Source organism: Lygodium microphyllum, chromosome 28, assembly GCF_053477565.2.
Source record: "Lygodium microphyllum isolate KBCC chromosome 28, Lygodium_microphyllum_v1.1.10, whole genome shotgun sequence".
In the NCBI taxonomy this organism is placed as follows: Eukaryota; Viridiplantae; Streptophyta; class Polypodiopsida; order Schizaeales; family Lygodiaceae; genus Lygodium; species Lygodium microphyllum.
The window spans coordinates 120,302,302-120,319,517 of NC_141162.1; the positions used below are offsets into that span (position 1 = coordinate 120,302,302).

General features: G+C 43.7%; 1 protein-coding gene across 4 annotated transcripts in view; it reads left to right on the top strand.

The window, feature by feature from the left end:
- Positions 1 to 17,216, top strand: part of LOC148011920 (FGGY family of carbohydrate kinase) — a 58,186-nt gene that overhangs the window by 40,152 nt on the left and 818 nt on the right. For 2 of the 4 annotated variants that reach the window (XR_015689290.1, XM_087670123.1), the window contains exons 12-13: positions 16,353 to 16,425; positions 16,529 to 16,656. Coding sequence is in view for 3 of the 4 variants with exons in the window: in XM_087670123.1 (XP_087526249.1) it covers positions 16,353 to 16,425; positions 16,529 to 16,656 (201 nt within the window). In the remaining variant the exon portion in view is untranslated. Of the gene's footprint in view, positions 1 to 14,792; positions 14,914 to 16,352; positions 16,426 to 16,528; positions 16,662 to 17,216 lie in introns of those variants that run through there. The other 2 variants (XM_087670124.1, XM_087670125.1) reach the window with 2 other exon arrangements.

A 17,216-nucleotide genomic window follows, 5' to 3' on the forward strand; every position in this document is an offset into this window, starting at 1 on the left:
CATGCAACCAAGTCCAATATGGTTTGCAAAGTTGTCATCTTGATTACAAGAGAAAATATATTTTCAAAGTCAATCCCATGTTCTTACTTGTACCTCTTTGCAACAAGTTGTGCTTTGTACTTTGGTGAGGAACTAGAATTGACCTTTCTTCTTTAGAGATTCCATCTCTAACAGCATAGCTTTGTACCATTTCTTGCTGTCCTCTTTGTCCATTGATTTCTTGAAGCATAACGGTTCACCACAGTTTGTTAACATAACATAATCTGCAACATAATTTGCACCAAGAACAAACGTATCTGGCTATTTGGTATTTCTGGTCAACCGACGGGGACCCAATGATTAGTGTTTACTGGCTATTTAGCTTGCAAATTTGCATTAACAACTTGCTGTTCAACTAGTTCAGCATGCTATCTTGCCTCTTTTGGTTGTTCTAATGGCCCATTTTCTTGCTGAAATTGTGGTATATCATGGGAAACTTTTTGCTGATCAATTTTAGCATCATTCCTTGCATTTATAGGATAATTTACAGCAGGTATTTGTTGCTACACAGTGGGCACTCTTTGCTATCCTACATGTATTTCTTCTTGGAACACAATCCTATTGACTTCCTTTGTCTTTTCGGGTTGTTTATGCATGCGATCTTCCCGAAAGATAACATCATTGCTGTGTATAATTTTCCTTTTCTCGGGATCCTATAACTTATATCCCATTTCTCCCTCGTCACCATATCCTAGGAAAATGCATTTATAGGGCCTTGGCTTCAATTTGCTGCGTTGTTCCTTGCATATGTACACAAATGCCTCGCAACCAAACACTCTCAAGTATGGATAGGAAGGTGGCTTGCTTGACCACACTTTTTGAGGAACTCTCTCCCCCAAAGACCTTTTTAGTGACTAATTTATCAAGTGTACGGTTGTCATAACAGCCTCTGCCCAAAATCCATGAGGTAATGTAGCATGAGACAACATAGTATAGACCTTCTCTTGAATAGTCCTATTCATACGCTCTACAACATCGTTTTGGGGTGGATTATAAGGGGGAGTGAGCTCCCTCTTTATCTCTTAGTTGTCACAAAAGGCATGAAAGGCTTTTGATGTAGAAATTACACGGTATAATGGTTTGTCTAACCCAAAGGTTAGACCATAAAGGTCACCTTTTTACCATCCAATCACATAGACCTCATTTGACATATAAGTTAGGACCCACCCAATGTCTTTCCTTACACATGGCTTCTCCTCATAATGGGAGTCTTAAAACTTAGAGCACCATGGATCATTGGTGGCACCTTACGAGGGTGGGACATTGAGCATATCTAACACCTCTCCTCAATGTCCACCCACAGGTGATGAACTACATTCTCGGTCCAATGCGGAGTCTCTAAAGATGAATTCGAAGGAGATCCTTTGTAAGAGTGTTGGTGAAGATATATGCTCCATTCTTCTCCGTTGGACAGTAGACAAGCTCTACTATCCCATTCTCGATCAAGTCACGTATATATTGATATTGGATATGAAAATGTTTGCCGCGTGGATGAAAAACTGGATTTTGGCAATGGCAATGCAACTTTGATTGTCACATCTTAGCACTGTTGGATCTTCGTCTTGTACTCCCATATGCCATAGGATTCTCCTTAACCATAATGCTTCACATGCAACAAAGCAAGCTGCCTTGTACTCTACTCTAGTAGAAGACAATGCCACAATTGGTTGCTTCTTATTGATCCACGAGAAGATTCTTGAACCTAAAGAAAAACAATATCCAAAAACTGATTTTATGGAATCACTGTCACCTGCTCAATTTGAGTCATACTTCCCCATAAGAGCACTTCTGGATTTGTATGTGATACCATAGTCAAGAGTTCCCTTCAAGTATCTGAGCACCTGCATCCCAACTTTCCAATGGCTTTCTCGTGGTTTGTTTGAGAACTTGCTCAAAACACCAACAGCAAAACTGATATCTAGCCTGGTGTTACACAAGTAGATGAGGCTGTCAACCAACCTCCTGTACCTCCTAACGTGTGCTAGTGTTGATGTATCCTCAATGGGTAACTTCACTTTGATCTCCATAGGTATAGCTATCTCCTTACTCTCTGTTATGCCAAATGCTTTTAAGATCTTTCATGTATACTTCTTTTGAGAGATGAAGATTTTGCTAAGGCTCTTGCCAGACTTCAATCCCCAAACAAGCCCAAGTCTGTCATTTTAAACTTAGAGCTTAAAGCTTTTCAAGTTCGATGGATCATATTTTCATAGTCACTTGTAATAAGAAGGTTGTCCACATATATGACAATCACTACGGACTTTTCACTATGTCTGTAAACATACAAGTTAGCATCTGAGGCACATCTTTTGAAATTCAAACCTAGAAAGAATTTATCTTTTCGCTAGTACTATGCTCTAGGGGCTTGTTTTAGCCTATACAATGCCTTCTTTAGCTTACAAACTTTGTTCATAGAATAGATGGCCGTAAATCTTGGTGGTTGAGCCATGTACACCTCCTCCTTGAGGTCACCATTCAGGAATGTTGATTTGACATCCATTTGGTAAACTGGCCACTTCTTATGAGCAACCACTGCAAGTACTGTGTGAATAGTGGTCATTCTAGAAGTTGGAGCAAATGATCCTTGAAAATCAAATCCTTTAACCTGTGAAAATACTTGTGCAACTAATCAGGTTTTGTACTTTTCAAAGCTACCATCAGCCTTGTACTTTACTTTCCAGACCCACATGGTGCCAATAATCTTCCTCTTTTATGGCCAATCCACTAGCTCCCAAGTGTCATTTTTCATTATGTTGTTATACTCAGCTTGCATAGCTGCTCTCCATATTGGATTGGCAAGTGCTTCTTCCAAGTCTATGGGCTCCTTTACTTCTCTCATAATCTCAGCTATCAAGGCCATATTGGCTATGTGAGCAGAATCCTTTCTTTGCTCCTCTTTTCTCGAAGACCTTCTTGGTCCATCAGTCTTTTCCTAAACTATAGTAGACATAGGATTACTGCGATCATAGAGCTCTTCACCCATGAGGGCAATGGCTTTTCCAGTAGTATGATTGTAGGTTGGTGAACTTTGTCCTCATCATCTGAAGACGATGCTTTCTCCTCCTTGAGAGTAGGGGCAGCTCTTGGGATAGGTTCATAGTGGACTACTTCTTCGCTAAATGATAAAGTAGAAGAGCTTATATTTTCCTTCTTCATTGTATGTGGCTGCTCCTTAAACACCACATCACGGCTCGTTATGATATTCTTTGCCTCTTGGTCATACAATTTGTAAGCCTTTTGCTCATCACTATAACCTAAGAAGATACATTTTGTGCTTTTTGGATTTAACTTGTTTCTCTTATCCTTTGGAACATGTGTATAACATTCACATCCAAAAGTTCTAAAACGCGAGACAAATGATTTCTTACCAGAATAGGCCTCGTGGGGAGTTTTGTCCTTCAAACCCTTTGTGCAACTCCAATTGAGAATGTAGACTTCTGTATTGGCAGTTTCAGTCTAAAACTGGTTAGGCAATCCCTTGCCCTTAAGCATGCATCTTGCTATTTCCACAATGGTGTGATTTTGGTGTTCAATAATGCCATTCTATTGAGGTGTATGAGGTGTCGTCAATTGATGCTTAATCCCTTTGCCCTCGCAAAAGTCTTCAAACTCCTTTGAGTTGAACTCACCATCACCTGTTCTAAACTTCTTTACACTTTGCCTTGTTTCATTCTCAACAAGTTTTAGCCATTTTTTAAACTTACCAAAAGCTTGAACCTTATCATGAAGGAAATACACCCACATCTTCCTACTATTGTTGTTGATGATCAATATAAAATAAGATCCTCCTAAGGCTTTTGTAGGCATTTTACCGCACAAGTCAGCATACATCAACTCCAGAGGAGCCTTCACTTTATTCTCGCTTTGTTGTGGAAATGCCTTTCTCTGTTGCTTGCCCATCATACAAGGTTCACACGGTTCCTTCATTTCAGTTACTGCAAGTAGGTAAGCTACCATACCTTGCTTGTGCATCTTCTTTAACACTGCAAAACTAATGCGACCAAATCTTTCATGCCAAAGTTTACTTGTGCCCATACCAATGGTGGTTGTAAGAGCACTTAGCTCATACGGGTTATTCCTTCTTTTTCCTTTGCCAACAACTTTGCCAGCACTGTTGATAATTTCTGCAGTCGTCTTAATGAACCTTATCTCATGGCCAAGATCAGTTATAGAAGCAACTAATAGGAGATTTCTCTTAATTTTTGAAAGTATAATACATTTGAAAGATTCTTGAGTTCACCATTTGCAGTAACAAAGGAAATAGTACCTGTGTCCTCCGTAGGGCATTTTGCATCATTTCCAACTATCACAATGATGGATTTTTGCAGAGGCTTCATAGAACTATATAGACCTAGCTTCATAGAACTATATAGACCTTTCTTGTTTGTCATGTGATAGGAGGCACCACTATCCAATACCTATGAGTCAGTATTAGATATTTCTTGTGCCGATAAACACGCTTCCTTAATGGTCGCCATACTTTCAACTCTACTTCAGCTGTATTGACTGTCTCATTCCCTTTATTCTTCATAGTGCCATCCTTTTCATTTGCCTTCTTGACACGATAATCTACAATGGCATGTCCTTTCTTTTTATAGTAGAAGCAATCTCCTTGAAACTTTTTTTAATCACCCTTATTCTTTTTGTCACCATTGGTAGAGAAACCATCTTTGCCTTTTGCATTGGCGGAGAATGCAATATCTCTACCGTTGCTACCTTCTCGGGCTTTAAGTCTCAACTCCTTCATTAGTAGTGCACAAAATTTCTCAAACGTCAATGCTTGGGGTCTCACCTGAGTGTTTAGGACAATTACCAATCCGTCAAACTTTGGTGTACAAATTCGAAGACACCTCTGAGCTAGCTTCTCACTAGTCTTTTGTATCGTATCACTAGCTATCTGGTCGCGTAGATTTTGATCTAAGTGATGAATGCTTCAATTGTCTCTCCTTCAACAAACTTCTTTGCTGCTAGTTGATTCTCCAAGTTTTGAATCCTTGTTTGATTTGGCATTTTGTACTGACTTCTCAATATGTTCCAAGCCTCTGATGCCTTAGTTGTGTGCTAAATCAATATCAAAACACTATTAGAATAGCTTGTAACTAAGACACACAGTATATCTACGTTCCTTTGTTTCCAAGCTCGTAGAAGATCTGCATTTAGAGGAATCATAACACTCAAATTTGATGGGTTGGGGGTGGACTGTGGTTTTAGGTCAGTCCCCAACACAATCTCTAGAAGCTCATAAGAATCAAGGATAGTTGTAATCTTAAATTTCTACAAAGTATAGTTTGTACCATCTAACTTGCTTTGATTGAAGGTTGGTAGACGAATCTCTAGTGTTTGATTTGCCAGTATAGTAATAGTACCACTTGATACGCCAGCACCGCTACTTGATGCAGTAGATGACATTTCTCCTCTTCATTGTTGAAGCCCTTGTCTCTCGCGTACTCTTCACTCCTCAAAGCCCCCTGGCCTTTGATACCATGTAGAAATTATATGACACAACGAATAGAATTTGAGCAAGGAGTAGAGGATACACAACAAATATGAGAAGAACAAAGACTGCTTTAATTTCAAACGAATTGATATAAAGATGACTTTGTCCACTTGTGCGCTTCCACTGTGAAGCTTAGATGGCGATCCAAACAGAGGATAGGCGAAGAGCTTCAAGTAGCTAGAATAACTCTGGCTGGGTGAAAGATAGATTGGCGATGGCTTTAAAGGGGTCTTCTTTTTATAGCTCGAGAAGGTAGTTTGGTAGGCATGTCCGACCATATTATAAACTTTTCTAGTTGGCCAATGAATATTCCCTTTACTATTGGTTGGGGGCAGTGCCCTTGGATCCTTGTCAAGGGGGTTGCTAGCCCCTCTGAGACCCCCAGCTAGGGGCCGCTTCTGTGGCCTTCGGATCCCAAAATAGGGGCCCTTGATAACTCCCACACCCTGCAACTCGATGCATTGTGCCTTGAGTTGCTACCAGCATAACTACTCTATTTGACCCAAAGGCTAGATCAACAAAGATTACCTATTTTCATCCAGTCACATAGACCTCATTTGACATACAAGTCAGGACCCACCCAATGTCCGTGCTCACACATGGCTTCTCCTTATAACAGGAGCCTTACAACTTACTATAGATCATTGGTAGCACCTTATGAGGATGGAGCATTGAGCATATCTAACATTTGACATATATTCCCTACCATTGTCAGAGCGAAGACACTTTAATGTCTTGCTGGTTACATTTTCAGTAAGTGCTTGGAGTTTTTTAAACTTATGTAATGCCTTGTCTCTTTAGGACAGATAAGATAAACCCATCCTTTGCCTGTGGCATCATTAACAAATGTGATAAAATGTTTATTTTCCTTAGAGATAACCTTAGCATCTATATACATCTGAATCTACCAACTCTAAGGGTGAAGATTTTAATGAAAGTGACTTTTTATGTGATGTATGAGAATGCTTATCAAATATGCAATGATCAGAATGATCAAAACCAACATGTCTCAAATACTACAAATAGCCCAAATGAGAAAGCACTTTCATTCTAGTTTGACTCATATGCCCCAACTGACTATGCCACAAAGACACACTTGGCTACTGGGTTATGGTGACAATATGATCACACACACTAGACACATGTAATGGATATAGAGTATCACTTTTAGAGTCTTTAGTAACAATCCTAGAGCCCATATCTTCCATTTGCTATTTTCCAAAAGTGGTGTGATAGCCTTTATCATCTAGCTGCCCTATGCTTATGTACATGCCTCACATTATGTAGAGTGAACATTGAACCATGTTGAAATGCCAATTGCATACTGCGAATCCCCACAATGTCACATGCATAGTTGTCCCCTAAGTGGACAACATCATGTCTCCCATAATTGTAGTTAGAAAGCCACTGACGGTGTGGTGTTACATAAAATGAAGTACTTGAATCAAGAATCCAAGTGTGCATGTCATCATCTGAATATGCAATTAATGACTGTGCACTAAAAGGACAAGCAAAGAGTACGTCATTGCCACTGTCACTCTTGTGACCAACTACGATGACTTCCTCTATGTTCACATTGCTCTTTTTTGCATGTTGGCTGTCCTTTTCTCATCTTTGCTATCATTAGTGCTTTTGCCTTTGTCCTTTTCTTTCTTTCACTTAAAGCAATCCCACTTGAAGTGCCCTTTCTTGCCACAATGATGACACTCTACATTTTTTCCATGAGACTTGCTGCATGCTTTGTTTTCAGAATTACCCTTTTGTTGGGATTTGCCTCTAGTATGTAGTGCATTAGAAGACTTGTTTGCTGAAATATTTTGCCTATTGAGCTCTTCCATGAGTAAAAAGCTCTTCACTTGAACTTCTCATCAATGTGAAATTCCAATGCAATTAGCTGGCTGAAAATAGGGTTAAACTCATTCAAATATATAAACATGGCTGTACCTTCCTTCATACGAAGGTCCCTGCTGGGCTTTACCTCTCGTTGTGGCTATTTCTAAGGTGGTCCCCGAGGGTCGGGAGGCTGGTTGGGCTGGTGGGGCTCGGTGGTGGGGAGGGTAGCTGGTATTTGGTAGAATTCGTTGAGTGTGCATTGGTTGGCGGCTCCTTGTCTTTGCTCCGTGGTTCGTAGGAGGTGGTCTCTGTGGCGTCGTATTTCCAGTAGAAAGAGCCCCAAGCATCTCTGGTCTTTGAATTCCATCACCTTGGAGAGTGGTCCGAATCCTTCGCTGAATAGGCAATGGAAGCGTCCCCGGGTTTTGTAGTACACTGGGCATCTACAGATATAGTGTTCCTCTGTCTCTGGCTCGAGATGGCAGAGCTGACAGATTCGGTCTTCTGGGGGGAGGACGTGCGGATCTGTCCGATGGCACTTCTGACCCCGTGAGACAGGTGTGTGTCCATGTAGCTTGGGCGGATGATGAAGCCATCTGGGGAGATGTGCAGGAAGTGTTCTCGGTAGAAAGCCTTCTTGGTTCCTACTTCCGACGTGGGGGTCATCCATGTCCTGGCCGTGATTGTTTGGATGATATCCATTCTGGTGATGCGATTTACCTCCTCTCGGCTGAGCTCCAAGTGTGGGCAGTCTAGGCTGTATTGTAGTAGGGGGAGGTGGTCCATGTGCAGACCATGGGGCCGTAGCCAGGTCTCTGTTCGGGCATACCAGCACTCAGTGTCCCCTTGTGTTGCTAGCTGTTTGGATGACTTCAGGGTCAGTTTGGGGTACTGGTGCCGGGGCAGGTCCCATATTCGGCGCAAGAAGGTCACGGTCTGGAAGAGGGCCTCAGCCACGAGGGGCGGTGTCCCCAGCTCTACGTGGATGATCTCGTGTGGTACGGAGGGCTTGCTTTGGATCATCCGTGAGATCATAAGTATTAAGGGTCTCTCCATCTGCTCCCATCCCTCATAGGTGGCCTCCTCCTTAGGCCGTGGCTGATCCTGTGGGGCCCTCCGCGTGTGGTAGAGACTGGACCCCCATATGGGAGCCCCGTATAGGAGGGCTGGTGTGACCAAGGTGTCAAAAAGCCAGAGCTTTGTCTGGGGTTCTTGGAACTGTATGCGGGCACATTGGTTCTCCATTGACCCGAGGGCTGCATAGCCTCGGGTTAGTCTATCTTCTGCGGTTTTTCTCAGGGTAAATCTCGGTCCAGAGAATGTAATCCCCAGATAGACGTATCTTTGGACCATGTCCACGGTCTCTCCGCCATATGTGAAGGGGGGTACCGACTGTCGAAGCCATTGGGTTGACGTGTTGAACACCATGACCTTGGTTTTTCCCAGGTTCACAGTTAGGTCTTTGTCTTGGCAGAAGGCCTGTAGTGCGTCTAGTTGGCCCTGTAGCCCTTCGAGTGTGCTGGAGATGAGGACTATGTCGTCCGCATATAATAAGATGGGTATGAGTGTCCCTCCCAGGCTCGATCCCTCCTCGCCCAATCTATCTATGTACTCTGAGATCTCATCAATGTAGAGGCCAAATAGGGTGGGTGAGAGTGGGCATCCCTGCTTGACTCCGATGGTGCTGGTTATCTCCTTTGACAGCCCTCCTGGTGCCCGAACTCGGCCCGTTACCGATTCGTATAGTGCCAGTATCCCCCATCGCATTTCGGTTGGTAGCTCCAGTTCCTGTAGTCTCTGCATGAGCCTCAGCTCGTGGTCCAGTATGGATCCATAGAGCTTGGCTAGTACATGGCCAACCATGACTGTTCGGTAGTTCGTGGGAACCATGGGGTCTCCGGCCTTCAGGATAGGTATTATGGTGTTGGCTGAACAACTGGCAGGGAAGCCTTCGCATAGGGCTCTGTTGAACATGTGTGCTAGGAGAGGTGCCAGTATGTCTCTAGCATGGGTCAAATGCTCTGCTACCAAGCCTTCGTGGTCTTGGGCACGGCCATTTTGGAGTCTATCAATGGCGGCCCGAACCCGCCCCGTGCTGAAGAATGTGGATGATCCGGGTCTGCTCCCTGGGGGCCGGGGTAGCTGGGGCTGCTTGGGTACTTGGTATAGTGAGGTTGCATATGCGTGCCAAGTGTCCGGGGAGGTGATGGGCGTCTGGGCTCGGGGTTCCTAAAACGCCTTCCATGCCTCTTTGCTGTCATGTCCTAAGAATAGCTGGTAGAATTCGTGTTCCACTTTGGAGAGGTAGGCTGTTGAAGACGGAGCCGGGTTTCCCTGCACTCTGCGTCGTACCAGCTATTCTGTGGGACATTCTTGTTCGGAGGGGTGGAGTGGGGGGATGTGTGGGGGAAGTATTCGGTAGCGGAGGTGTGTAGTGTGCTCGCCAACTGTGCTGTGACCTCCTCCAGGGGTGCGTGGGGGTCCATTGCCTGCAGGCTCCAATAGAGATGGTCGGAGTATGCGCTCGCAGTTAGCTTGGTAAAGTGATACCTGGGGAATCTTTTGGGGGGGGGGGGGTTGCTTGCTTGGGGGGTTAGGTCATACCTGCAGGTTATGTCAAATTGCAGGTAGGCATGGTCGGCAGCCACTGTGAGTGGGCGAGGTGATATTTTAAAGGACTGGATGTCGGGGATAAGTGATAGAGGGCTGAGGATATAGTCCACTGTGCTTGCTCCCAGTTTCTGTGTGGGTGCTCCATGTGCCCCCCGTCCGATGCAATTGGCCGCGTGCTTGTGTGGGAAGCATGTGGGGGTATCCGACCTGGGCCATCTGTCGAGACCGTTGAGGATGGCTAGTCCGTGTGCCCCTCCTAACGCCAGTAGGTGTTCACCATATTCGGTGCATTCAGCTGTGTCCTGTGATGCCCGGTTGAGTCCTATCTCCTCCGGTGCAATCTCTTTGTACATGTGGTCTTCGCTCTCGAAGAAGGGGGTCTGCCTCTGTGCTGTGCGTGCGTTGAAGTCTCCGGCCAACATGACATCCCCCAAGCTGGAGTAGTGCATGATATCTTTGTACAGTGGTAGGTATGGTGACTCGCCCTTCGATGGTGCGTATGGGGAGTGTGCTGGTGGGAAATAGCACACCGCCATGTATATGTCTTGGGGGCGATCTGTGTGTAGCCGGATCCAGATGAATCGGGCTTCCTCATCTTTCTGCATGACTTGCACCATGGGCTGTAACTCCTCCCTGTACAACACAGCCACCCCTTCGGACCCTTGGGTCCCTCCTTTTGTTCGGGCTCTAGGGCGGCATGCCGTCTCCCATCTATATCCCCTCACTTCTGGTAAGTAGGTGCCTGGGCTTTGGTGGGTTTTTGTGTAGAGGACGATGTCCTTGTCGGTGAAGGTCTCCTGGAATAATCCTGCATCTGTTTTCATAGCTCCGTTGCAGTTCCACACTGCAAACCTTAGGTGGGTCTCAGAGAGAGAGAGAGAGAGAGAGAGAGAGAGAGAGAGAGAGAGGGAAATGAAATGATATATTAACGTCTACAAAAGGCCAAAATGACCTATGAGACCATGAGTTACAATCATGTGTATGATGGTACAACTGTCTGGGCAAAATATGTATGTAGCACAAAGCAAAATAAGAAAGGAAACTAACTATGGCTATGTGTAAAACATAGGGCTCTATCTAGTAACAATGAACTCCAAATGGTACAATCTCATGTGGGTATGGAGGACCTAGCTCTAGCCCCTGAGCAATAATCCCCTGGATCCGCCTATGAAGGTGTTGTCGATGTCTGTGCCGAGGCCTAGGACGTCTGGATCGGCTAAGCTGAACGGCTCGATCAATCAGTACTCCTTGTCTGTGTGTGGACTGTGGCGTTAAGAGAGGCTCTTGTGTGGACTGTGGCTGTAACTGTATTGAAGTCTTCTGAGTCTCCTTTGCAAAGAAGTCTGTGAGTTGCCTCTGTGAAGGGCCTCGATGTCTTGGAGCAGTTGTACTCCTGAGGTGCATGTCATGAAGCCGTCGTATCTCAAGAAGAAAGAGGCCAAGGCATCGCTGATCAGTAAAATCCATGACTCTGGATAGTGGTCCAAATCCGTCTCTAAAGAGAGAGTGGAAACGACCACGGACCTCATAATACGCTGGGCAGTTCCTCTGTCTCTGGCTCTAATTGGCATATCTAGCATATATGCTCCTCTGGTGGGATGGATCTATATCTGTCAGTCTCAATCTCTAGTTGATGTGAGGAGGTGCGTAACTGGCCAATAGTACATTTGATCCCATGGGAAAGGTGGGTGCCCATGTATCTCAGGCGAACAATAAGTCCATCATCTGTAGTATGAAGAAAATGCACGCGGTAGAAAGCCGTTTTTGTCCCTAGCTCGTGCCCTGGCATCAACCATGTCCGTCTGATATCCAACTGGGTAAGATCTATCTTGATGATCTTGCGGATCTCTAACCTGCCCAGATCAAGAGATGGTGCATCAAGGGAGTACTGGAAGGGGGGTAACTTGTCCATGCTAAAGCCATGCAGCTCAAACCAGGCCGACATCTGTGCATACCAACATGAAGTATCATCTTCTCTGGAAAGCAGTCTGGAGGACTCAAGGGCCAACTGTGCATATCTGTGTCTGGGTAAGTCCCATAGGCTATGTATATATGTGACCGATCGGGTGAGGGTCTCTACCACAATCGGTGTAGTTGCTAATCCTGGATATCATGGACACTAGGGGTTTCTCCATCGACCTCCATCCGTCTTAAGTGCGCCCTGATCTACTACGGTAGTCAAGACTAGGCCCCCATATTTGTACTCCATAAAGTAGTATGGATGTAACCAGTGTATCGAAGAGCCATAGCTTGGTGCGGGGTTCTTGGAATTGCACCTGTGAGTACATCCTCTCCAAACCACGTAGTGCTATGTATCCGCGAGTCAGTCTAGTGTCTGCTGCCTCTCGCATAGAAAAGGTGGGCCTTGTGAATAAGACTCCTAGGTATGTATAATAATCCACATACTCTAGCTCCTCAGATCCATATGTGAATTTAGGTGCTGATCTCCAGACCCACTGTGGTGTAGTATTAAATACCATCACCTTGGTTTTACTAAGGTTCACTGAAAGCCCATTGTCCAAAGTACAGGAGTGTAGTGCATCCAAGTGTCTCTGTAGACCCTCTGGAGAGTCAGCTATCAATACAATGTCATCTACATACAATAGGAGGGGTATCCAAGTGCTAGCCAGTGGAGCTCCTCTATCTCCTTCCTGTGAAATGTAATCAACAATCCTATCAATGTACAAGCCAAATAATGTCGGAGAGAGGGGGCATCCCTGCTTCACCCCAATGGTGGAGTAAATAGGTGCCGAAAGGCCCTCAGGTATCCGGACTCTGCCCACAACTCTCTCGTATAGTACCAAAATACCCCAACTGAGCTCTTTCGGTACTCCCATGGTATGCAATCTATTTATCAGCTTGTCTCTCGGTACTGTGTCAAAGGCTTTGCGAAAGTCCACAAAGCAGCAGTAGGTCCGTCGGCCACGGGCCCTTCCCTCATCAATGATTGCTCCGAGTGCGAGGATGTGATCCAATGTGGATAAGCCTCTCCTAAAGCCAGCCTGCCCCTGTGCTCTAAGACCCCACATCTCTGCTCACCTGCTTAACTCATGCTCAAGGATGGAAGCATATAACTTAGCCAATGTATGCCCAACCATGATAGTCCGATAGTTACTGGGTAGAGTAGGGTCCCTCGACTTGAGGATAGGTACATTGGTGTTCGTGCTCCAGCTTTCTGGTAGGCTTTCACACATGGCTTTTTTAAACATTTAAGCTAGGAATCCTGCCACCAAATCTCTAGCATGGATCAAGTGGTCGGCTACTAATCCATCATGATCTTGTGCCTTAAGAGAGAGATCCACTCTTAAGGCAAGAAAAATCTTTTTCTTAGCCCATTCCTTGCCAATCCATTCCCTTCAGGGGGAGTGGGGTTGGTGTGTTCCAAGTAGGGACAATTGTGGAGCATGAGGGTTGGAATGTTCCCTCATCTTGACACATTCCCCATTGCTGATCATCAAGGAATAATGTTCCCCCATTCAAAGACAATGTTCCCTCCACTCCATTTTGCTATGTGGTTATGTGGTGGTATTGTACTTTGTCTGATGCTTTCTATGATGGAATCCATTGCCCATTCATGATTCTCTTGGAGTTCTTTATTCTCTTTCTTCATTATTCCATTTTGTGTTGTGGTCATTTACTGAGGGACTGTCCTTTGTCCTAGAAGTTGTGAAATGAATCATTGCAAAGGGTCATATGGCTAATGGCACCACCATAGTTGCCCTTGTACGTAGTATGAACTGGTTCGTACCGTACGAATTCGTACAAAAAAAGCATTTTTTTTCGTGGTGGTTGTTGTTGGTGGTGGTTTGGGTTGTTGACTGTTGTTGTTGTTGTTGTGGTGGTGGTGATTTTGTAGCCTTGATCGATCAACCAAGAAAGGGGGTGGAAGCTTGATTAGACTCCTCATACATGTTTTGTTATGATTTATCCTAGAGCCAAAGGCCATACGTAAGGTATTCAAGCAGCTCCATATGTTTCTAATTGATGTCCCATCATTTTTCACAATATGTTAGTGTCATCAATAAATAAATTCAGCACCATTTGAGAATCATCAAGTAGCTTAATCCTATTGATTTTACCTTTGTTCACAGCTCATTTTGCGCCACCCAACCCAAAGCATTAGTACACATTGCTAATAAAACTAGGCCAAAGGATAGCTTGGCCTAATGTACCTTCTGAGAGTACACGAATTAGTGAATGTACCATCGGTAGCTACTTTAGCCTTAGCAATGCCAAACAAAACCATAACAAAATTCATAAAGCTTTTACCAAAACATTTGGTGGTTTGTTTGGTAACTGTTCGTCTCACAGGTCATTTTGGCCTCTTGTAGACATTAATAAAGCATCTCATGTCATTTCATCTCTCTCTCTCTCTCTCTCTCTCTCTCTCTCTCTCAACCTTCTCTCTCTCAAGCATACATGCCTCTTATTTGTATGATCATTCGTGTATGATGTATCCACTCCTATGTATGTACTCTTAAGTTGTAGCGCATGTTGCGCATGCAGCAAATGCCATATAGGTTTTGGCGTGTTACCCTCAAGTATTCATCTTATATACTCCAATAGCATTGCTATTTAGACTTTAAACATCTGTTCTATCATCTATATTTCAAAATAATGAAGTTAAAATTTTTTTTCGTACTAATATCGTACCGTACGTTATAAAATCTTAAGGTATCATTTAGTACCATATTTTATTGTACCATACTGTACCGTACTTTTCGTACCTGACAACTATGGGCACCACTATACATAAACCAGGGCTTTAGTTTGAAGTGACCAAAGCAATGTCTTCCTTTGTGTCATGTAGGGCCACAAACACAGTCTTCATGGTTTGCCTTGCTGAAATAGACTCCATGTTGGTCTCAGGTCCCTTCATGGGACAAAGACGCTGGAGGTACTTCTGCCAACACTTAATTCTCCATCATCAGGTATGTCCTCTTGCAACGAGAACATCTCCTCCTTCGCTTTCTCATTTCCCTTCCCTTTCTTCTTCTCTCCCCCACTAGATGAACCTTTTGTAAAGGACTTGATGATTGTCCCAAATCCACTGGATTTCTTAACATGCGGAGCACAACTGCAATGTTGAAGTATTGCATGAGTCCTTGGAGAACCAACCTTGCTTTCCATCGTCTATGTTGATCTCTGTCACTGATGATAGATGAAAGCATGCTATAATACTTAAATATATTCTGATTGCATAATATAGGCGTTGATCCATTTTTCTCTTCTTCCTCACTGCTATTAATGAACCTTCTTATTGAAATCGTGTAAAATGGCTCAATTCCTATCATTCCTTGTTGGTGCTCTAAGAGGCTCTAAGATAAAATCCATAGCCATCTTCTAACACTGTGTATCCACTTCGGACAAACAGGGCAACAAACCCAATACCTTCCGACATACTATGCAAATCCCTTACAAAAGCATCCATCTCATCTTGGAGTTGGCCAAAGAAAGTGTGTACTTCTTCACTGTAGCATCAATGGGTTAATGACATAAAATTCTAGACCTGAACTACTTTGTGACACTAAAGGTGACCAGATTTGGGGGAATTGATTTTGTGCAAAAGGTTCGATTATCATCTTTGCAAAAAGTTAGATTGAGCTGATGTAGAGTGACTTGCACATGCGGGAGTTCTTATACATCAGAAGCAGCTGTTAGACCCAGGGCGAAGAGCAGATTGTGGAGTGCTGGAGCTGTGGGTACTGTTGGCAAGAATTCAGATTAATCTGATTTACATTGAGTGTAGCACATGTGGGAGTCCTTGTAAGACAGGAATAGCTGTCAGACCGAGGAGGAAGAGCAGAATTGTGGAGGGCTGGAGCTGTGGGCAAGAAATCGGATTAATCTAATGTACAGTGAGTTGCACCTGTGAGAGGTCTGAAAGACAGGAGAAGCTGTCAAGGTGAGCAGCTGGAGGAAGCACACTGGGTGCTGTTGGCACCGAGCCTGCTGAAACCTGCTTGCTATTGGAATAACCAGGAGTGTGTGCACGGTCGTACGCAAGTTATGTTGTTCAAGAGTTAGAAAATATGGATTTTAAAATGGATGAACTGGAAGTACATTCTTGGGTCTTAATGGTAAGACCTATAAAGCAAGAAACCCTCACTAAAAGAGGGTGTATGGAGAATTCTTTGCAGGGAGAAAAGCAGCTGAAGTCTTCAGTACAAGGAGTTGATTGAATGAACTTAAATTGGTTGTTTGCACTCTCTTGTTAAGGTCATGCCACTTGTTATTAAGCATGTTCCTCAAAACTTGACTTTTCAAATAATCAATCTAGTTGTAGCAATTATCCTTTATTATATCACAAATGTATCTGGAGATAGCAATTCTGCTATATGATGATCAATTGGATCCTTGTTTGGAACAGATTAATACACTTATAGCTTGTGGTGGTTTGTCAAAAAACAAACTTTTTCTGCAAGAACATGCGGACATTGTTGGTGAGCCAGCTGTTAATTGAAAAGATGTTGAGTGACGACTCTCTACTGTTAAGTTATATTCTCTTGATTGGGTAGATAAGCACACCCTCCAATCTCTTTTCAGGATGTCCAGTAGTTTTACCAAGAGAGAAGGAGACTGTACTTCTGGGAGCTGCAATACTAGGATCAGTAGCAGCTAAGGAGTATCAGAGTGTGCATCATGCAATGAAGGCTCTTAATGCTCCTGGATTGGTAAGGTGACATCATTTAGTTTTTAACTGCACCATTGTATATACTTCATCTGCTCATGTGCTCTTATTTTCTTGCTGTTTGATGCACCCTCATCTATATTTTTAACCATCCAGTTTGTTGAGAAGATTTTCTTGGTATATGCTTCACTATATTATAGATTATTCTCTTTTTTAAATAAAAAATTGTATCATTTGAACGTACTGTGTCTGTAACCCCGGAACATTCACCCTTGAAATGCAGTGTTTCAGCATGGAACTTTTGATGCCCATGTAGGTCCCAAGTGAAGTGCCACATTTAATGGAAACAACACATACCGATACATGGATTCAGTAGTTTTTCATTGAAGTTTTTTTAAAAAAGCTGGACAGAGATGGGTAGGCAAAACACTGCATATTGAAACATTTCATGAGTCAAACGCATTTTGTGCTTCTCCCCCGGTTAAACATGTATAATGGATACCGTGGGCAGTAGAGAAACAGCACCATTTACAAATTTACAAATACTTTACCTACTAAGTACTCTTTATTTTCTTGCTGTTTGATGCATCCTCCTCATCTGTA